General features: G+C 62.0%; 2 protein-coding genes across 10 annotated transcripts; one reads left to right on the top strand and one right to left on the bottom strand.

The window, feature by feature from the left end:
- Positions 1–456: 456 nt before the first annotated feature.
- LOC119868531 (heat shock transcription factor, X-linked member 3-like) lies at positions 457–2,188 on the bottom strand. The gene is made up of 2 exons (XM_038588526.1): positions 1,617–2,188; positions 457–1,165 (listed from the first exon to the last, which is right to left on the bottom strand). Exons 1-2 carry the CDS (start codon positions 2,103–2,105, stop codon positions 575–577), a joined length of 1,080 nt encoding a protein of 359 aa, XP_038444454.1. The 5' UTR covers positions 2,106–2,188; the 3' UTR covers positions 457–574.
- An 8,586-nt stretch (positions 2,189–10,774) lies between these two features.
- Positions 10,775–21,121, top strand: LOC119868537 (melanoma-associated antigen 10-like). Of its 9 annotated transcripts, none has more exons than XM_038588525.1 (4): positions 10,775–11,158; positions 16,747–16,845; positions 18,547–18,757; positions 19,563–21,121. In XM_038588525.1, the coding sequence occupies exon 4, from the start codon at positions 19,575–19,577 to the stop codon at positions 20,601–20,603; it is 1,029 nt and encodes a 342-aa protein (XP_038444453.1). In that variant the 5' UTR covers positions 10,775–11,158; positions 16,747–16,845; positions 18,547–18,757; positions 19,563–19,574; the 3' UTR covers positions 20,604–21,121. The 9 variants fall into 9 exon arrangements, with proteins under 9 accessions (XP_038444453.1, XP_038444445.1, XP_038444451.1 ...); XM_038588517.1 differs by having other exon boundaries at positions 10,777–11,158; positions 19,515–21,121; XM_038588523.1 differs by lacking the exon at positions 10,775–11,158 and adding an exon at positions 11,356–11,414 and having other exon boundaries at positions 19,515–21,121.
- Positions 21,122–21,777: the final 656 nt, after the last annotated feature.

Here is a 21,777-nt window from a genome sequence, read left to right as displayed (position 1 = left end):
CCCACCAGCCGTTGACTGGAATGGCCTGTCTCTTCTGCGCTGCACTCAAGTGGTCCTGCATCCCTTGGCGGATGGGGTGGCCCTGCCTTTGAGTGGGCCTCTGTGGAAGGCACCTGGCTCTTTGGCCAGATGCACTCAGCTGCTGACCGGCAACTTCCCGGCATCATGGGGGGAGGGGGTCCCTGAGGAAACCCACCCTCCCCCATTTCAAGATAGGTCAGTGACATAAGGGGACTCTGCCGAGGTCTGGAGGGAGGCTATGCTCAGGTCCCCGCCCCCCCGGGCTTGCCTCGCCCCTCCCTAGCCGGCTCCTCCGCTGGGTGTGCAAAGATGCTGCTGTTTCAAAGGAAAGAGGACTCTCGGGGGCCAAAACCTGTCCTGGGCCAGGACTCCCAGCCTCCTTGGGGGTATCCGATGAGGCACGGGTAGCATCGAAAGTGAGAAAACAACACAGACTCGCCTTGCTCAGTAGGTCATTTATTTACTGCCAGAGTTTTGCTTTTCTTTATTAAAGCCGAAAATAGATTTGCGGTTACAGAGTGGTGTTTTTATCTGTCACCATTGGCCTGTGAGCTTAGGGACCCGGATTTTCCTTGAAGTGTTCACAGAGTGCACACTTGTAATCCGAGGAGCCCTCGTGCTCCTCGTTCTCACTTGGGGCCTCGTTTGGGGACATGACCGAGAGGGCAGCCAAGAGGATGGAATAACAGGTGTTGTAGAGTGACATCACTGACCTGTAATCTGGGTAAACGGGGGGTGCGGGGGGCAGTTCCCCTGCGCCATCCCTCCCGGCCAGGGCCGGGGATGCGAACATCACATTCCTGGAGGTACCCTCCCCACTGGGACCAGCCAGCTCACTGGGGCCATGATTTTCGGTGGCGTACCCGGCTACACTGCTCAGAGACCAGATGCCAGAGAATGTGAATGACTGGGTGCCACTGGGTCCCTGAGCATTTGGGGCTTCCCTGGGGGCCTTCTTGTCCTCTTTGGTGGATTCCTGGTGATGGATTCGTGGAGAATGTCTTGTGGCTGCCGTGGGCTTCTTTCTCTTGGGAGTGGTTGCGCTGCTCCCTGAGCACGCAGTGGTGGTTTTCAGGTCACCTTTTCTCTGGACATTGTCAAGGAACAAGGGCCTGTCTCTCTGAAAGTTGGAATTTCGGTAGATCTGAAACAAGAGTCCTCATGTTAGTCACTGTGGGAGGGGAAGGTTCATGGCGGCCGCAGCCACCAAGGCAGCCACCCCCCACCCCCACTGTCACAATGGCCAGGTTCCATTGTGATGGCATCCCTTTAGGTTGCCCACCGGGGCTGTCCAACCCGAGAGGCCAAGCTCATGAACTACACATGATATGTGGGCTCAGGTGTCCACGTGCCTATTTGACATGACCTAGCCTGTGTCTGGGCCCAGCAGCACTCTCTCCCTGAGGGGCTTGTAGATTCGAGGGGAAGGCCTAGCCTTTCTCTCCCTTGTTAACAGGGTCATGGGAAAGAGATTGTCCTGGGAAAGGAAACCCTTCTGGGAGGGGAGTCATCTAAGTCCGCTGGGACTATGTGAGTGGGACAGACAGAGAACAGGGGAGACAGGGGAGGGGGCAGGCGAGGCCTTTGTACTTTACCATCATTTTCTTGTTCCCCAGAGAGTGACCTGAGGGGTTGCTGGCTCGGATTTTGCTGAACCCGTACAGGTTCATGAGGCGGATGAAGCTCTTTAAGCTGTCGGTCTCGAAGATCCTCTCTGCGCCTCTCCGGTGAAGAACCTCCCGCTGGAAGAGGTCTTCGTCGATGACCACGGCGTCTCCGTCCTCGTTCCAGCGCACCGACGTGAAGGCGTCGTCCTCCACGATCCTCCAAAGCTTCCTCGGGAAGGAGAGCCCGAGAATGTTTTCTTCCACGTTGGCGGCACCATGGTCTTGGGCCTGTGGCTGTGGGTTGTCTTGAGGTCCTGGATCTCGGTTCACAGCTTCATCCTCATTCTTCTCGAAAATCTCCCCAGAATCCACATTTGGATCCGGGGATAAATCAGACGGGATCCCTGTCGCTGGCTCTCCATCCCCAGGTGGGGCCAGCTTGACTTCATACATCTTGTCGGTACCCTGACTAGCCATGGAGCCAGTCTAGATCAGGAGCATCTTTGCCCCGAGACTGTCTCACTGGACGTTCGAGTCAGAAATGCCTTGGGCCAGTGCAGGGACGCCCAATAAATAGTGTTCACAGGATTCTAGAGCCCGGTCGTGGGGCAACCAGCTGCCTGAGTCCCCACCCTCTGTCACGTGATGTCACAAAGGTGGCTCAGAGCCAGTCTGCACAGGGAGCCCTGGCCAAGGCTGGGGGAGGGGCCACGCACAGGGCCCCCAGCTCCTCTCTTGTCTCAAAGTACACAAAAGTATGGTCCACCTTGCCCAGAAAGGCTCTCGTCTGTAGCCAGGCACATTGCTTCCTGGGGCCCGGCCCAGGGAGGGTAGGGAAACCCAGATCCCAGCTCCTTGCCCACCCCTAGAGACGGCGGGGGGGGCACCCACTGAGGGCCTCCGATCAGCTCAAGGGCCAGGCCCTGCATGGTCCTGGCTTGGCTACCGCCCAATCCGCCCCAGTCGGCGGGGCCCTCGGGGGGCAGTCCCTGGAGGTCCAGTTGGCCTAGTCTCACTCGGTAGCCCCCCTCTTCTTTGTGCCCCCCCCCCCACTTCCTGCTATGGTCTCTCCCACCTGCTCCTGCTGGCAGTTGGTCCTGCTCAGCTGGGCCTGAGCATACAGTCCCCCGTTCCCATCCCTGGGTCAAGTTGTCCCCAGAGTAGGGCTGTGCTCAAGCACGGTGGGAGCATACCTCTTGTTCCTCGACCTCAGTGTCCCCCACAGCACCCCCTCCTCTGCTGTGCCATAGAGTCTCCTGTGAGCTCAGCTTGTCCCTGCTCTCGTCCCTCTCCACGTCACAGTGTGATTGCTTTTAGTTTCCACCTGTTCCCTCGAGAAATTACCCTCGCCACCCAAGATGGGCTCACCCTGGGGACACTTGAGTTGGCCCGTTGCGGCCCTCCCGCACACACCTGCCTCCAGCCTCCCCCAAGGCTGGCTGCCTCTGAAGCCCTGCTTCCTGGCCTGGTAGAGGGGTTTGGGCAGCCTGCCCAGATTTCCGGCCCCCCGCTTCCAAACTGGATCTCCTGGGAGCATTTCCCCTTTCAATGCCTTGATCGTGGGGTGCGGCATATGTTGTGTTGAAACAAATCACTTCACAGACCCGCTCCCAGGCCGGCCCCACCGCCCTCGCCCCGAGCCCACACCCACCCCGACTCCCGTGTCGCCCTCCCGCCTCCACCTCACTGGCAGATGCATTGAGTACTGGTGTTGGCTCCGGGCTGATGTTTCAAAGGGCCTGCTTCCTACAGACTCACTTGCGAGCAAGATTCCTATTCGGTTAGTGGGATGGGACTAGCAGCCAACGTGGAGTACCTGAACCCAGGAGAGCCGGGGTGTGGGCCGGGACAACACCCGGGTCAAAGTCATCTTCACGTATGAGAGGGCGGGACGGCGGTGTGGGGGATACATGTTCTCTCCCCCCAGGGCCACTCTGTTCTCCATCCTCACTGGTGCCATGGCTAGGCCGCCCCCCCCACCGCTCCCCGGGAGGCCCTAGCTCCTTGTGTCAGCTCCGCCACCCAGAAGGGCCAGTCGCCCTCTCTGAGGCTCAGTCCTCTGTGTCTAAACAGGGAGCACCATGCAGGTTTGAGAGAGAGCCTCCCGAGGGGACTTTGAGTCCAAAAGTTGGAACCCTCGATTAGCCCCCGGCTCGAGACGCGGGCCTACTTCATGGTCTTCGTGCTTCTCCACACTTTCCCTGGTGTTCACTCTAGAGTCAGCAAGGGCTGGCGGGGCCTGCCGTGAGACCTGAGCAATTCAGTGGCAGCTTCAAGGAAAGCCACACTTTAAAAGCCATTGCTGGCTTCTCCGAAGGGGGCTCCTGGACTCTCCAGCTTCTGTCAGTTGCAGCCCTAAGACTTTCCCAGAGCTCGTTCGAGGATGAAGCGGGTACTTTGCCGAGGCCTCGGCGAGCTCCGAGCTCTGCTGGTGCCGTCAAGGGACGGGCCCGTTGGGTGGGAGGGAAATGGGAGAGGAATGGCTTGGGGATGCACAGTCTGGTGCTCCGCAGAGCACGCAGGCATTGGGTGGGGTCGGGCTGGCTTGAGGCCCTCTCAGGTCCTAGCTCTTCTGTGGGACCCTTGCCTGACGTTCTGTGTTTTGAGTCCCCAAATCTCGGCTGGGGCCGAGTCAAGGACAGCAAGTGCATCTTGTCCCCTGAGGAGGACAGAGCCACAGTGCCGTCTTGGGTGAGGGCACTGGCCTATGGGAAACTCGGCCTCCCGCGGCTAAGCCATCTGGGCCCTGGCATGTCAGCCCGGGCCCCGGGGCCGCCACGGAGACGGGCCTTCTTTGCTTCCTTGCTCAAGACCCCTTGGCAGAGAGGATTGCTCTGGCATGGCCCAGAGGCCCCAGAGCTGGCCAGAGCCCTGGGCCGGCGACTCCAGCAGGACACGGCCAGGTGGGCTAGGAGGACGGCCACCCCGAAGGGGACACTAGGTCCGTGTGAACTCGCCACAGCTTCTGCGTGGCCCTGGGGAAAGTGCTGAGCGCTGGGCCTGGGGCCCAAGGCCCTTGGGCCATCTGGGGCTCCCCGGGGCCCAGCAGCCACCCCTCCCCGGCCTCATCCCTGCAGGCGCCACCCTTGCCCTGTCATGGGTCCCTGCACACTTCAGGGGCCTCCTCAGCCCCATTAGGAGGAAGCCTGTGTGGCAGCCGTGGCCCCCGGGGCAACGTCCCAGGCTGCCTCCTCCTCCTCCCCGGGCCCAGAGGCCCGCCCCCCCACCCCGTGGCCTGCACTTGCGCTGTGGGGCACAGCACCCCGGGCCGGGCCCCCCGACACCGTGCTCCCCAACCTCGGGTCCTGTAGGGCCCCGCACCAGCCCCAGGCCCCACGGCGGTGGGTCTGATCACAGCAGCTGCGTCCCGGGGCACCCCGCTCACATCTTCCTGCACAGGTGCCACTGTTTCCCATGCAGCTCACAGTGGCAGACTGCCGGCCACGTGGAGCCCGCCTGCCTGCCATCCGACCCCACCCACCTCACCCTACCTCTGCTGGGAACACGAGCTGGAGCCCCACGGTTCTGAGACCCCAGGCCTGGCTCCCTCTCGAGCTGCCGACCTGAGTCCCCTCCCCGCGCGGTCTGTCGCTTGCCTTTGTCCAGGAGCCTGCTGGGCCCGGAACAGATCACCTCACAACCGGATGGCTTAGGAATAAGGAACAGTCATTTCTCCTGGTGCTGGAGGCTGGAATTGTGAGGTGCCAGCAAGGGGGAGCCAGAGTCCTGTCCTGGCTCCAGCTGACACCTCCTCCTGGGTCCTCTCATGTTGGAGGGACCTGGGGAACTCTCTGGAGCCTCTCTTAGAAGGTGGAGCCCCATCCAGGAGGGTTGCGCCCTCTGAAGCACCTCCCAGAGGGCCTGTCGCCAAACGCCATCGTGTCTGGCACTTGGGATTTCCACACATGTTGGGGGGGATGGGGCACGTTCCGACCATAGCGCTCCCATCCTGCCTGCTGCCCCCCTGGCCATAGGCCCCTGGGCGGAGTCCTGCTGGGAGGGGCTCCCCTGTGACTGGACCTGTGCCAGCGCCACCCAGGGGTGCTGCTGGCCTTGCAGCCTCTCCTGGTCTGGTCCTCTTCCTGGAGCAGCCCCAGATCCCTGGAGCCCCCCGCGATTGCTGATGGGCCCTTGGGAAGCGACAGGTCTGTCCCTCAGAGGCTGGTGTGGATCCAGGGTGAGGTACCAGGGTTCAGCAGTCAGTTGAGGGGCCCCTGAAGACGGCGAGGCCAGAAAGGCATCGGAAAGCTCCTGCCCGTCACGGGGACTCCTGCTGCTGTAGAGAAGCCACTGCCTTGGGAGAGGCCGACCCCACAAGCCTGGCCGGCTGGCTTGCACACCAAGCCCAGTGTGCACGTGTCCCCGGTGGCTGGGCCGCCTTGGCGTCCCCGGTGGCTGTGCTGGAGGGGAAGCAGGCAGCCCCACAGACAGACCCCGAGCTCTGGGACCGTGGCTTCCCCGGGGGGCCCCCACGCGGGGCCCACATCTCTGCAGATACCTTGGGGCCCATCCTGCAGGTGGATTCCTTACAGACACGCATGACACGGGGCTTGTCCTCTCCTGCTGCCCGTGCACATGGCATTGTGACCCAGACCCGAGAGGGGCTCCTAACTCAGGATGCCTGCCAAAGGGGCGAGGCCCGGGGAGGCCCTGAGAGGCTCCAGGAGTGGAGCGGGGTGCCCCAGGAGCTCAGTGCAGATCTGCTCAGACCCACTCGAGTGGACGGAGCTCTGCTGTCGCCTCCTCATGCAGGATGGCCCGGCTCCCTGCAGTCTGCCACGAGGACTGGTGGCCTATGTCCCCCTCCTTTCTCCTGCTGCACCTACCGGGTTGTGAGGGGCCTCATGCGCCACCCACCCCCACCCCGGGAAGGCCTTGCTCCTTCCTCGCCCCCTCCCGACCAGGATGAAGAGTGACTTACACCCATTCCACAAACTAGACAATTCAGGATGTCCTCCCCGACTGCCTCTGGACCGTGCCGGGTGTTTCTGGTTCCTTCTACGACAAAGGTGCTATGCGAACATGCTTTGACACCTACTGCCTAGGACGCCTCCAGGCCAGTGGGTCTGGGGGACAAGCCTGGGTAATGCGAATAATGTAGTTCGGTTACTGACCTGACACACTGATTTTGTAATCGCGGAGGAAAAGCAAATCCACCCCTGGGCACACGGGGGAACGGGGAGAGCTTTGGGATCTTGGGGTTCCGGAAGTGCTCCTGGAAGCTTCGCCCTCCTCCCCAGGAAAACCCCCATGCTGCCTGTGTGAAGGCCACGCAGCCAGCGGCCACAGTGACTACTGAGCCTTGTAGCACCGTGACACACATGGGGCGTGGACAGGCAGGGTGGCCAGGATCCCCCGCAGTTGTCCACTCTGCATACAGAGACAGCAGCACATTCCACACGGGAAGGGCTCAGCCCTACCAGGCTGCCCACGCCGACCCCGCCAGTCCCAAACCCTGGAACGTTACCTGTCCCTGTGACCAAAAGGCTCTAAGGCAGAGCATCCCCAGGCCCACCCTGGGGTCCATGAAGTGGCCGGAGCAGCTCACAGAACGCAGGCGCACAAGTCACTTCCTCCATCACTGGTGGATCGTGAAAGGATATAGCTCAATAGCAGCCAGACACAAGAGCTGCACAGACCAAGTGACGTGGGAAGGGGTGCAGAGCTGCTGCTCTGTCCACGCGGCCCCTCTCCCACACCTCCCAGTTCACCAGCCTGCCAGCTCTCTGGCCCTGTGCCTCTGGGGTGTAGGGGAGGCTCCATCACCCGATCCCCAGCCCCTCTGCCCTCCCTGGGGCTGGGGGTGGGGCTGAAGGTTCCATCCCTCCACTGGCCTGGGTGGTTCTCCTGGCCACCAGGCCCTATCCCAAGGGGCTTCCCGGAGCCACCTCAGGGACGTAACAGAAGACACCCTCCTTACCCCCCACACACTGGAATTACAAGGGTTAGGGGAGCTCTGAGGCAGGACCCTGGACCAAGCCCAGATACACAGGAGAAATGGGTCTCGGTCCCGGGACGACCCACTCCAAATCCTCCTCCTAGGTCACAAGATCACGCCTACATTGCAGCTGTCTGAAGACCGCTGCCCTGAAAACGGTGCCCGAAGAGGTTTAGAGACCAGCTTTCAATTCCTGGACTATACACTCAGAATAACCATGGCGGGGTCACACGGTAATTCCATCCGTAATTTTTCCAGGGCCCGCCATACTCTTTTTCCAGAGCAGCTGTGACCGGGTAACATTCTCACAAGAGCACACAAGGGATCCCATTTCTCCACAGACCCTACACTGGAGAGGATAAGGCAACAAAACTGTACTTCTTGGGCTCAACGTTTCTGATGCGGTTGGGAAGAAACCAAATAGCGTTCCTTCCTGTCACAGGACAGTGCTCGGTCTTTGCAGGATCCAACAAGGATGCTCAGAGCAATTATCCACTTCAGACTTTGCTCCCACCCCTAAAGCACCCCTTCTCTAAGTAGGGCCACTGTCCCCCGCCCGCTGCATGCTCCTCAGCTGCACACGAGGAGTCACGCTGCCCACAGAGCCCCCGGGGCCCTGGGGCCTTGGCCCCTGGAGAGCCTGCCCCGGGGGTCGCCGCCCCCTCGTCACCCTTCCACCCCTTGGGGCTGGCGCAGGTCTCAGGGCACCCCTCCCCACCTCCCTGCGGGACAGCGGCTGCTACACACAGTCCCCGAAGGCGCGTGGCCCCGGGGCCCTCGTGTCCTCACTGTTCACTCATAGGCCCTTGCAGGGAGCAGAGCTCAGCCGCTCTGTGGCCGTGAGGGAGCCACCAGCAGGGCTCCCCTGGCCTCTCGCGGACCCTTTCTCGTCCATTCCGCCGGCCCCGACCCATGCCGGAGCACACTGGTCTGGGTTCCTTGGGCCCTTGCAGAATGAACGGGCCAGGAGGCACAGGAAGCCAGAACAAAAGACTTTTCCTTTTTCTTGGCTGCACGTCCCGACCCTGTCTCTTGAGCTTCTGTCCTTGACGCTTTCCAACCCATTTTTTCCCCAAAGCCCTGGGATTCTGTCTGGAGTCTAAAGTACGTGGCTTGGTCTCTCATCTTGAATACTACATATAGTGTAAGTTCATATATATATACACATGCTATACATATATATGTATTTAGGAAAAAATATTAAATATATGTGGTTTTTTGTTGTCTTTTATACTTATGCTTCTACTGTCTCCACTTGTACATATCCCCCCGCCACTGTTCACCTCTTCCACCAGTATGTCCGCTTTTACAAACCAATTGCTTGATGTGACGTGTAGGTGCAGAAAACCTCGTCCTGCCTTGTTGGGAATGCCACTGCTACAAGTCCTCTAAATATATTTATGCAGTTTTAGATATGTACATGTATTCTTACCATATTATCCACCAACCGTATGGGAATGTACCCAACACAGTTAAAAAGTTTTCCACATGTGATCGTACGCATTGATGTTTATTATTGTTTTTGTCATCTTTTTTTCAAATATAGAGGTACCCAGATGTGTTTTAGTAGGTTACCTGATAAGCTGTAGTAAAACCAGCTAATGGATTCTGGGTGCTCTCAAAAGAAATGAGCTATCCAGTCATGAGAATTTTGGAGAAATTGAAATGCATATTACTGAGTGACCGAGTCCATGTGGAAAAGCTCCATGTTGTATGATTCGCAATTAATGACACTGTATAAAGGGAAATTTCTGGAGACAACGACACTATCATTGGTGCACAGGGCTGTGTGGGGAGGAAGCAATAGGCAGAGAAGTGAAATCCTCTGTCTAATACTATCCTGATGGATACACATCATCATACATGAGTTTAAACCCATAAAAATAAATACCAGGTGTGAAGATTAACGGGTTCTATGGGCTCTGTGTGATGTGGATGAATCGAGGGCCTTCATCAGTGATGAGCAGCGTGTGGCTGTGGTGGGGTGTTGGTATGAGGGAAACTATGTAGGAGCGTGGAAGCGGCTAAGTGGGAAATCTGTGTATAGTGCTGTCTGTTTCCCTGGACCTAAGTGTGCTCTACAAAATGGCAAGTCTTTCAAAACACACATAATATGAACAGCAGTATCAGAACAACACAGAAGAAAGCCCCCCGGGGGGGGGGGGCCCTTAAGAGTGTGGGTGGATTCTGGTATCTGGGGTGGGGATGTAGGGGCAGCAGGGATGTGGGGAGAGAATGTAGGCTGCAGAGATGCAGAGGAAAGCAGGGGGATTCGGAACGACTTTCACCTTCTGCCCCTACTTCCTGGCACAAACCTGATGCATGACCTGGCAGGACACATGCCAGTAGCCCTGGGCAAGTATCAGGACAGCAGAGAACACGGCATTGTTTGAGGCAGATGCTTCTGGATTCTGGCATTAGCTATCTAAAATCACCTTACAGGGATCCCTGGGTGGCGCAGCGGTTTGGCGCCTGCCTTTGGCCCAGGGCGCGATCCTGGAGACCCGGGATCGAGTCCCACGTCGGGCTCCCGGTGCATGAAGCCTGCTCCTCCCTCTGCCTGTGTCTCTGCCTCTCTCTCTCTGTGTGACTATCATAAATAAATAAATAAATAAAAATTTATAAAAAATAAAATAAAAAAAATTCACCTTACAATGGGAAGATGTCCTTTTCAAAACTTATTAGAAGAGGATATAAAGACTAGAGCGGGAATAGAATAGTGGGTATTGACAAGTAGTATGAGAAGTTAGTCTTTCCTAAAGGCAGTATATACACAGGCCACACAGATATAAATAGGCCTGTAAGCATGCCAGCACTCATACGCGTGCACAGGACACACGCTAGGTAGAGAGGGACGGTGTGTTTCTCCCGATGACGCAGCATGTCAGGGGAAAACTCCCTGCAGTGGGCCCCGCAATACGGGACACCCCTAGACACCCTTGCAGCTGCTCGGCCGCCCCCAGGAAACTAAACCTTTAACACGATGTCCCTAAAGTCTGGCTGCTGGCCAAGGGACCCCGTGGGAAGGGGCGCTTCCTCCCGGCCCCTGCCCCTGCCCTGCCCCGGGGCTATGGGCGCTGCGGCTGCACAGCAGGCCTGTGTCCTGATGAGGGCCTCCTGGGTGAGGACTGAGAGCCGACCTGTGCCAGGACGCTGGGGGCCGCCGAACCCTGCTGTGCCCCTGCCGGCAGCCCTGGGCCACCCCGGGACCTGCAGAGCCGGTGGGGCCCGAGCCGCAGCAACCACCCCTCGGGCGCTCAGGGACGACACGTCGGGGCCTGAGAGGCTCGGTGTAAGGGGCACCGACTGAGGTCTGCAGAGAGCCGAGGCCGCAGCCCGCCCGAGTCCGGGGAGGGAGGACCCGCGAGAGGACCCAGGGAGCCTCCCACAGGTGTCCTCCTACCCCCGCCACGCAGAGCCCATCTCCCGCGGACGTGCAACCAGCCCTTAGGGACCCCTGGCACGGGGTCCGGATGTGACGTGGGCCGACTTCCGCCTCGGAGGTCTGAGGGAGCGGAGGGCCTCGTGTGGGGGGCGCATTGGGGTCCCCTGGAAGGAGGCCAGGCCCGGGCCGGCGGCAGCCGGGCAGCAGGTAGCCCCGGGAGGGGGCTCCGAGGGCGGGGGAGGGGCCCCGGAGGGCGGCGGGGGGTGGGGGGGCCCTTTCTGAACCCTGAGAGACCACGCGGGGGAAGGCGGGAACGCGACGTCGAGCTGAGGCCTCGATGCCGGGGCCTGGGGCAGTGGCCTGAGAGGGGCAGGGACACAGGGAGTGCCGGTGGGGACGCGGTGACACGGCGGGGACCCAGGAGCCCAGGACAGAGGGGACCCGGCGGAGGTCAGGGCCCACGGTGAGCCCGGGAAGGCCACGAAGGAGCGGGATGAGGCCAGATGGTGGCGGCGGGTGAGGCAGGCCTGGCACATCCGGGTACCCGAGAGCCTGAGGCCTGGTGTGGCGGGAGCAGACGCTGAGGGCTGAGGGGAGGGTCCCGGGGCTAAGGGGAGGCGAGGGATGGACCCTGAGGGGGACAGAGGGGTCCCGGCGGAGGGCAGGGCCCACGGTGAGCCCGGGAAGGCCACGAAGGAGCGGGATGAGGCCAGATGGTGGCGGCGGGTGAGGCAGGCCTGGCACATCCGGGTACCCGAGAGCCTGAGGCCTTGTGTGGCGGGAGCAGACGCTGAGGGCGGAGGGGAGGGTCCCGGGGCTAAGGGGAGGCGAGGGATGGACCCTGAGGGAAACAGACGGGACCCGTCGGAGGGTCACAAGGGCTGTGAAGCCCCCCCGGGGGATAGGGACTTGCCCTCACGTGGGAGTATGGGTGCTCAGACTTCCACATCCGGGCCTCCCGAGACAATGGGGGCCCCTGGCGTCAGGAGCAGGGCCTAGAACACGTGGGCAGAGGGGGGCCCCCGGTGCTGCTGGGAATCCCAGTGAGGATGTGGATGAGGCCCGGGGGACCCCACACCCCAGCCCAGAGTTAGTCCGGGGAAGGTCGTGGGAGGGGGGATGGGAACACGTGGTGAGGCCCCACTTCCGCATCGGGGTCTCTGAGAGACTAGGTGTTAGGAGCAGCTCTTAGGTGGTCAGACGCGATGGCTGAGGAGCTAAGGGAAGGCAAGATATGAATCCTGAGGGAGGACAGAGGGGACCCGGCGGAGGTCAGGGCCCACGGTCAACCCGCGAAGGCCACGGAGGAGCGGGATGGGGCCGGATGGTGGCGGCAGGTGCGGCAGGCCTGGCACATCCGGGTACGCGAGAGCCTGAGGCCTGGTGTGCCGGGAGCAGACGCTGAGGGGGGCGGAGGGAGGGTCCAGGGGCTAAGGGGAGGCGAGGGATGGACCATTGACAGGGACAAAGAGAACCCTGTCGGAGGGTCATAAGGGCCCCCTGGGATGGGGACTTGCCCTCACTCACATGGGAGTATGGGTGCTCAGACTTCCACATCCGGGCCTCCTGAGGCACTGGGGGCCCCTGGCGTCAGGAGCAGGGCCTAGGACACGTGGGCAGAGGGGAGGGCCCCGGGTGCTGCTGGGATTCCCAGTGAGGATGCGAAAAGAGGCCCGGGGGACCCCGCACCCCAGCCCAGAGTCGGTCCCGGGAAGGCCGTGGAGGAGCGGGACGGGGCCGGATGGTGGCGGCGGGTGAGGCAGGCCTGGCCCATCCGGGAACCCGAGAGCCTGAGGCCTGGAGTGGCGGGAGCAGACCCTGAGGGGGAGGTGAGGGTCCAAGGGCTAAGGGGAGGCGAGGGATGGACCCTGAGGGGGACAGAGGGGACCCGGCGGAGGTCAGGGCCCTCGGTCAGCCCGGGAAGGCCGCGGGGGAGCGGGACAGGGCCGGATGGTGGCGGCGGGTGAGGCAGGCCTGGCACATCCGGGAACCCGAGAGCCTGGGGCCTGGTGTGGCGGGAGCAGATGCTGAGGGCGGAGGGGAGGGCCCCGGCTGCTGGGATTCCCGGTGAGGATGCAGAAGAGGCCGAGGGTCCCCGCACCCCAGCCCAGAGTCAGTCCCGGGAAGGTCGTGGGGGCGGGGGGCGTGGGAATACGTGGTGAGGCCCCACTTCCGCATCCGGGTCTCTGAGACACAGGCCTAAGGCGCGTGCCTCCGTCAGGTGGGCAGAGAGGAGGCCCTGCAGTCACCTGGCAAAGGTTCGAACCCTCAGGGAGAAAAGAGGAGTGCTCTAGGTGGTGGGGTCCTAGTGTGAGTCCAGGAAGGCCCTTGGGGGGTGGGAGTACGGGCCGAGTCCGGTCGTCGGCATCTGGGTCTCCGGGAGTCAGGAGGCCTTGGCGTCGGAACAGGGCCTCCCTCAGGTGGGCAGGGGGAGTGCCCAGGTCCTGCTGGGATTCCCCATGAGGTTGCAGAGGGAGGACGGAGAAACACAGGACAGTCTGGGAAGGCCCCTCGCGGGCCGGGGAGGAGACGGGCATTTGGGGAGTCCAGACAGCCACATCCGGGTCTCAGAGCATGCAGAGGCCTGGTGTCAGGAGCAGGGCCTCAGGTGGGCAGAGGGGAGGGGCCAGGTCCTGCTGGGATGTTCAGTGAGGATGCAGAGGGAGGACCCAGGGACCCTGCACCCCAGCCCAGAGTCAGTCCCGGAAGGTACGTGAGGGGTGGGGGATGGGAACACGTGGTGAGGCCCAAATTCTGTATCTGGGTCTCAGAGCATCCAGAGGCCTGGTGTCAGGAGCAGGGCCTCAGATGGGCAGAGGGGAGGGCCCAGGCCCTTTGAGGAGACAGGGCCCATCCCATGACAGATAGAAGAACTCTGTCCCTGCTGCAGCCCTGGGGGCCCCTGGTTACAGAGGTGGTGTCCAGTGAAATATGTTTGAACCTTTGGAGAGATCTTGGGACCTGGGTCCGAGGGGAAAGGGCTCGGGTCGGCTCGGGGCCCCAGCACAGACTGTCTGGGGAGTCCGGATAGCAACCAAGGGAAGCCTGAGGGACCAGGCACCCCAGAACAGAGGCCTGCTTCCCCACAGATGTCAACCCCGAGCAGCAACCTAGGGAAGCTCCCCATCTTAGGCAGAGGGCACTTGGGCTGCCTTGACCTCCACATCTAGGGCTCAGAGAGACAGGGGTACTGGTGGAAAGAGCAGGGGAGGGCCGGGGTTCTCCTGGAGTCAAGAAGAGGACAAGAAGGAGGACTGAGGGACCCTGGACCCAGCAGGGAGTCAGTCCCAGGAGGCTCCTGGGTGGGAGCACAATGAGACGGGGCAGGTGCTGACTTCTGCTCCAGGTCGTGAGACAGAGAGCTTGTCGTAAGGAGGGCTCTCGGGCAGCAGAGCCGAAGGCACAGGCCATCCAGGGAGTCCAGATGGGGTACAGAGGGACCCCAAGGAACCCGTGTGAGCCTCTGCCATCAGCCCGGGGACTCCCCAGACTTGGTAGCCTGTTGTGACGTCCAGTCTTTGCCCGCGGTTCTCAGGGCAGTGAGGGCTTTGGTCTGAGGGAACAGGCCTGGAGATGGCAAAGAGAGGACCGGATGTGCTGCGGTCAAGTGGAGATCCCCGAGGGAGGACTCAGGGAGGCGCCCAGACTCCACAAGAGGGACAGCGCCCTGAAAGCTGGCCCTGCTGTCGGCCCCGGGAGGTCTGTGTGTGCCCTGTCCACGGGCAGCGTGTCAAGACTGCCTGACCAAGGCTCGGGCCCTGGTTTAAAAACTGAGGGTCAGGAGCGAGTGGGACTGGATGGAAGGCTCCAGAGGTACGACCTGGGAGACCCTGGATAGAGGGGCTGGTCCTGGGAGAGTCAGGCCCGGGGGGGCCCTGAGCAGAAGGAGGACAAGCAGAGTGTGCGGGCTTCCGCCTCCGGGACCCACAGAGGCTGGGGCTGGGGGTAAGAGGCAGGTCCTTGGGTTTGGCAGCAGGGAGGGCCCAGATCCTGCCAGAGTCAAGGTGAGGACCCTCGGAGAACTGAGGGGACTCTGGTCCCCAGGACAGAGTCATCAATGGGAGGCCCTTGAGCAGCTGGCCACCTAAGGCGCACCCCGAATTTGGCCTTGGATCTCAGCAATGCATGGGGCAGTCAGAGGAAAACGGACTCAGGACAGCTGAGGGCAGGGCCCCCGGTCTGGTTGGCGTCCGGGAGGGATGCAGAGTGAGAGTTGAGGACCTTAGAGCCTAAAACAGACAGTGATTTGATTGCCCTTCGGCACCTTCTTGGCCATCCCCCTGGAAGAGGGGAGCAGCCGACCTGTTTCCTGACTTATGCACCCAGGGTCCCAGGAGGTGCCAGCCTTGGTCCTATAGTGTGGCCTCAGGTCAGGAGAGGGTGGAGTCTCACGATCCTGAGGGAGGACTAAGCAGACCCCCACCCAGACGTAGGGGACCCAGCGAAAACCTGCCCCTGGGGTCAGCCCTGCAAGGCCAGGCCAGGGGTCAAGAAAAGTGAACACCCTGCTTTCTGCACTGGGTCCCAGGGTGTTCGGGGCCTTGGCCTGCGGGTGGGATGCACACTCAGGTGAGAAGGGATAGTTCCAGGTCCTGCCGAAAATACACATGAGCACCCTGAGGACAGAGTGGACTCCTAGCCCAGGACAGAGGGGCCAGCCAGCGCTCCCAGCTCTCTGTGAACTGGGTGGAATGTAGGTGGAGGGCAAGGACTGCTGCCACCTCCCCCTCCTCTCCCAGTTCTCAGGGAGATGAGGACCCCGCTAGGAGAGGTCCCAGTCAGGGCTTGGGAGCAAGCCCACCCGGGGGATAGATACCCAGGAGTCCTGGGGCCTGCCAAGAGTCAGTACGGGGACCCCCAACCCCCCGCCCCCACATTGAAGGGGTGAGTGGCCCCCAAGACAGCCCTCAGGCCCAGGAGGGGATGGCCCAGAAATATGGGTGCCCCTCCCTGGCAGCCCTGGGAAGGGATGGGGTGGTGGGGCCTGTCCCATGGAGCCCTTCCTCCTCTCCAGATCCCTGGGCTCAGGGAGGGGAGGGCCTGGGCCTGAGGGTCTGGACTCAGATCAGCAGAGGAGGCGGGTGCCCTGCCCTGGCCCCGGTCCCAGCCCTGGCGGGGCTCGAGGTGAGAAATGAGGGGATGTCTTCCTCAGCAGGACCCCTGGGGACCAGGCCACCCCGGCCGCTTGTGTGAGCCATGGGGAGAGGCGGGACGGGTGGGCCGACTGATTTCTCTGGACTTTGGCTGGTGGAGGGTCGTGGCAGGGGCCCTTGCAAGAAGGTGCAAGGAGGGTGGCCTCAGGGCCAGCCAGGGAGTCTTCCCAGGCCTTGTGTAGGGTCCAGGTGAAGAGCGAGAGGCGCCCCATCCCAGCCCAGATGGAAGCCAGAGCTGGGCCATCCCTCCCCAGATGCGTGATCCATGATCCATGATCCCTTATTTGTTGGCTCTGGACGAGCCCTGGAGACCTTTGGCAAGCCTGCCCAGAGCCGGTCCCCTGGCCTCCTCGTGTGGGGAGTCGGGGCAACCTGGTCTTGTGGGGACGCTTTGGCCTCAGGCTCGCCGATGGAGGCCTGGGGCACAGACCCTGCCAAGGGCCAAGGGCCAGGGGCCAGGGATGGAGCCTGGGTTGGGGCCAGGGCAGGGGCCAGAGCAGTCCCCTGAGAGGCCAAGGAGGGGACCACCCTGCCTGGCGTGCGGGACTTCCCAGGATGGGAGCCAGCCCTCCTGTCCACACTGGGGCCCAGGGCTGGGCTCACAGTCTACACCCTGAGGTGCCCCCTGCTTCCCTCCTGCAGGGCCTCCAAGAACTGGCAGCAGAGCCCTCGGTCTGAGGTGGGAGCGCTAAGGTCGCAGAGCACAGGAGCACAGCGTGTGGGCCGGTGCCACTGGTCCAGGTGAGGTGCATGCTCTCTCTGAGCCTGGCGCCAGGACCTTGCCTCACCAGGCCTGCCCAGCTGAGCCCAGCACACAGGGGAGCCCTGGCAGCTGAGCCCGACACTGCCCCCTCGCTGCCCTGGCCACTCGGGTCTCTCTAGGCCAGGCTGCTCCCGCACCAGCCCTTTCACCTCTGTGGTAAGGTCCTGAAGGACAGGCTTTGTGGGGTGCATGATCAGGGTGGGTAGAGATAGCTGCAGGCACTGCAGGGAATCGAAATGAACCTTGAAGGGGCGGAGGGGATTCCCCACCCACACAGAGTGGGCCCCGGTGTCCCGGCCTCGGCATCCTCAAACACCACTTTCCGGGGTGGCTGCAGGTGCTGGATGCACCCATCTTCTTGGGCTCCGGGAGGTGAGTCTCCGTTCAGAGGGGTGGCTTCAGGTCAATAGCAGAATGCACATGTGGTGGGCAGGGAAAAGAGGTCAAAGATTTGCCAGGCATCAAGCAAAGGACACTTTGGGAAGACTGAGGGTATGGAGGTTCCCCCACCTTCAAAAGAGAAGAGCCCTTAGAGAGTCCAGGTTCCCTGTTCTCAGCACAGGGAGGGCTGGACGGGGCCTGATCCCGAGCGAGGGCTGGGGGTGCTCAGGGATGTGGGGCCCATGGTCTGTAGGAGACCTCACGGCCGCAGATGGAGGATCGCGAGATTCCCCCAGGCAGCAATGTGAAGGCCCCGAGGGAGGACCGACTGGACCCCCAGAGTCCGGCCTGCCTGGTGGGCGGCGTGGGAAGCACCAGTCAGCGGTGGCCCCCAGCAGCGTGCTCGCTGGTCCCTCGGGCGGGTGGGCGGGCAGGAAGGTGGGTGGACCTGAGGAGGGTGAGGTCTTGGTGTGAGGGGCATGTGTCTCCTATTGGAGGTTGGGGGCCCAGAGGAAGGGCAGGCCCTGGCAGGATAATGCTGAGGACCCTCCTGGGAGCCTGAGGGCATCTGCGCCCCAGGACAGAGGCCCGGTCTCCAAGCCAACCCTTCCTGATCTTGCCTAGCGCGGGCCTGGACGAGGAATGAGGACATTCATTCTGGTACCAACAGCAACAGGGTGGGGGGTTCCCCACAACAGGGAATCTCTTAAACCCACCTGAGTTCAGGAAGTCCGTGCAGCCCTGACCTATCCAGAGATAGGCTCAGATTCCAAAGGCACAGGCTCGACCTACAAGGGTGTCCAAGCCTTCAGCGGCCACTTGGATTGTTTCGGGTGCTTGAGACCAAAGGGCTCTAAGGCAGAGTGTCCCCAGGCCCACCCTGGGGTCCATGAAGTGGCCGGAGCAGCTCACAGAACGCAGGCGCACAAGTCACTTCCTCCATCACTGGTGGATCACGAAAGGATGTAGCTCGGCAGCGGCCAGACACAAGAGCTGCACAGGCCAAGTGACGTGGGAAGGGGTGCAGAGCCACCGCTCCGTCTGCGCGGCCACTCTCCCACACCTCCCAGTTCACCAGCCTGCCAGCTCTCTGGCCCTGTGCCTCTGGGGTGTAGGGGAGGCTCCATCACCTGATCCCCAGCCCCTCTGCCCTCCCTGGGGCTGGGGGTGGGGCTGAAGGTTCCATCCCTCCACTGGCCTTGGGTGGTTCTCCTGGCCACCAGGCCCTATCCCAAGGGGCTTCCCGGAGCCACCTCAGGGACGTAACAGAAGACACCCTCCTTACTCCCCACCCTTAGGAAATTCCAGGAGTCTGAGAGCAGAGAGCCAGGAACTGTGCACCGAGGGCAAATCTCTATTGCTTATAAATCAGTATCCGAGGTGCCTTCTCAAGCTTGTTGGAGCTCTCGGGGAGGTGAGGACAAGCTCTGAGAGGACAGCAAGCAGGTTATCTGAGGAAGCCCATCAGTGCGGCAGACAAGAGTCTCAGGAGAGGACCCGGAGAGAAGAGTGAGTGGACCCTGATTGTCAGAAGAAGGAGGGGACCCCACAGACACCTGGCCTGCCCTTACTGTCAGCCCTGGGAACTGGGGACATGGCCCTTAGGGCTGAGCCCCTTCTTATTTTCACATCCCTGCTCTCAGGGAGGCCAGGGCCATGGTCTGAGGGTCTGGACTCAGGTCAGTGGAGGCAGGATCCCAGCCGCCCCTTCCCAGGAATCTGGGAGGCCCTGGGAACGCGTGGCCAGATGTGGACACCCTGTGTTCCTTCTGCTCAGTCTCGGGGCTTTATGGTCGTATTCTGAGACTTTTGCTTCAGGCCAGCATAGGGGTGGGGCCCAGGCCCTGCCAGGGCAAAGGTGAGTCCCCTGAGTGAGCAGGGAGGGGACTTACCCAGGCTGCAAGTGGGGACCTCCCAGAGCCCAAGCCAGCCCTCCCGTCCACACTGGAGGCCCAGGGCTGGGCTCCCAGTCTGCACCCTGAGGCATCCCCTGCTTCCCTCCTGCAGGGACTGCAGGAACTGGGAGGTGAAGGCCTAGGTCTGAGGCAGGAGACCTAAGTCACAGAGCAGAGGAGGCCCTTGATCTCCTCCTCCAGCTTCTTAGGGCAAAGGCTGCCCAGGGGTAGGGGTGGAGGGAGACGCCGGAGGGTACCCACATAGCAGAGACCCGGAGTCCCCTTCATCACAGCTGCCAAGGGTGCCTTCCTCAACCGAGGCCCCACCCTCCCCTCACTAGCCCTGATCCCACATCACCTCTCTCCCCCAGGCCCTTGGATCCCTTTGCCCCCACCTGCTCATAACCCTTCTGCTGCAGACACAAGTCATCATGACTCTGGGGGAGAGGAATGAGCTCCCGAAGCATGAGGAAGATCATCAAGACCCAAGAGAGGTCCAGCGCCCGGTAGATGCACAGCTGTCGGAGGCTGAGGAGGAGGAAGAGGGCCTGTCTCCCCCCTCCTCCACTTACTCCCCTTTGTTTTCGGGTTCCTCCCCCTCCTCCTCCTCTTCCTCTTCCTATTTCGCCCTGTACCCTGGCACCCCAGAGGAGGGGTCTGCTGCTGGGTCCCCAAGTCCCCCCCAGAGTCCTCTGAGGGCCTGCCCCTCCCCCAGTGCCCTGGCAGGCCCTCCCTGGAGCCAGTCTGAAGACAGCTTCAGCACTTCAGATGAGGAGCGGTGGGGCACCGGGGTGGAGCGGGAAGTCGCCCCGCCCGTGGCCCAGGAGGGGTTCCATGTGAAGGCGGTTGACCTGGTAGCGTTTCTGCTCCACAAGTATCGCGCCAAGCAGCCTACCAGCAAGGCAGAGATGCTGGAGGTCATCACCCCAGAATACCAGGACGACTTCCCAGTGATCTGGGGCCAAGCATCCGAGTGCATGCAGCTGGTCTTTGGCCTAGACTTGATTGAAGTGGATCCCATCGCACACTCCTACGTCCTGGTCACCGTCTTGGGCCTCAGCTATGATGGGATGCTGAGCGGTGAGCAGGGCCTGCCCAAGACCGGCCTCCTGGTGCTGCTCCTGGGGGTGATCCTCCTGGAGGGCGACTGTGTCCCAGAGGAGAAGGTGTGGGAGGCGGTGGGGGTCATAGGAGTGTTTGCCGGCAAGCAGCACCTCATCTATGGGGAGCCTGGGGACCTCCTCACCCACGTCTGGGTGCAGGAAGGCTATGTGGAGTACCGGCAGGTGGCGGGCAGCGACCCTACCCGCTACGAGTTCCTGTGGGGCCCCAGGGCCTACGAGGAAACCAGCAAGCTGCGGGTCATGGAATATTTGCTGCACATCAATAGCAGGCAGCCGGCGTACTCCCCGGCCCAGTCTAAGGAGGAGAGGAGGAGTGATGAGGAAGAGGGGGCCTGAGCCCTAGGAGCGGCTAGGCCCTTCCAGCCTCGGGTGGGGTCGGTGGTTTGTCCCCTAGTCTGGGCCCAAAGGGAGGCATCCCTTCTGCCACTGCTGGTGCGTGTGTGTGTTGGATGAGACTCAGCTCTGGGCTTCCTAAGGGGCGGGGAGGGTTGGAGGAAGGAAGCAGGGCAAAGAGCCCCTCTGGGGGCCTGTTCTCTACCGTGATCCCGAGATCCAGAGCTGGTTACCATGAGGAGGCTCTCACACATTGCTCAGATTCGAGGGTTTCGTAGGCTTCAGAGGTTATGTGTGCGAGGGACATCCCCCATGAAGCCTCTGTACTTCCCCAGTTCAACAGTTAAACAGTTTTGTCCTGTCCTGGAAACCAGCTGGCCGACCCCGCCTGCCTCCGTGTTTGGGCTCTGGACCCACATCCCAAGGCATCGGCGGAGGAATTGGTTGGAAATGCGAAAGCACGTCGTCAAGTGATGGGGTCAGGACATAGAGAAAAAAAGTAAAAGGTTGTTTGTTCTTCATTCTTGTCCCTCTGGTCTGTCATCCTGAAAATGCCAGAGGAACACGGACCGGTGTGCTCTGGCATGGGCCGGGGCCTGCGGAAAGGACGAGAAAAGGCCCACGGGAGGCCAGGGGAGCCCTGCTGGCGGCTCCCTCAAGGCCACACAGCGGCTGAGCTCTGCTCCCTGCAAGGTCCTGTGTGTGAGCAGTGAGGACACAAGGGGCCGGGGGCCACGCCGCCTTCGGGGACTGTGTAGAGGCCGCCGTCCCGCAGGGAGGTGGGGAGGGGTGCCCTGAGACCTGTGCCAGCCCCAAGGGGTGGAAGGGTGAGGGGGGCAGTGGCCCCCGGGGCAGGCTCTGCAGAGGCCAAGGCCCCGGGGCCCGGGGAGCTCTGTGGGCACGCAACTCCTCGTGTGCAGCTGAGGAGCGAGCAGCAGGTGGGGGACCAGCAGGTGGGGGACAGAGGCCGGCCTCCACTCTGCCTCCAGGTCGGGAAGCAGGGACCTGAGGCTTGTGGGAGGGGGGATGCATGCAGACTGCCTGGCATGGTGGGGGGCGCGGGCCCAGGCCGGCCAGAGTCCTGGGAGGAGCCCAGGGAGGTCGGGGCGGGCCTGACCTCCCAGCCTGAAGGAGGGCCCCGCCCACCTGCTCCCCCTGACCCCCCAACCCGGAGCCC

The sequence above is a fragment of the Canis lupus genome, chromosome X (genome assembly GCF_011100685.1).
Source record: "Canis lupus familiaris isolate Mischka breed German Shepherd chromosome X, alternate assembly UU_Cfam_GSD_1.0, whole genome shotgun sequence".
NCBI lineage: Eukaryota > Metazoa > Chordata > Mammalia > Carnivora > Canidae > Canis > Canis lupus.
Note: the sequence above shows the minus strand (reverse complement) of the source record. Positions and strands in the feature narration are given on the sequence as shown.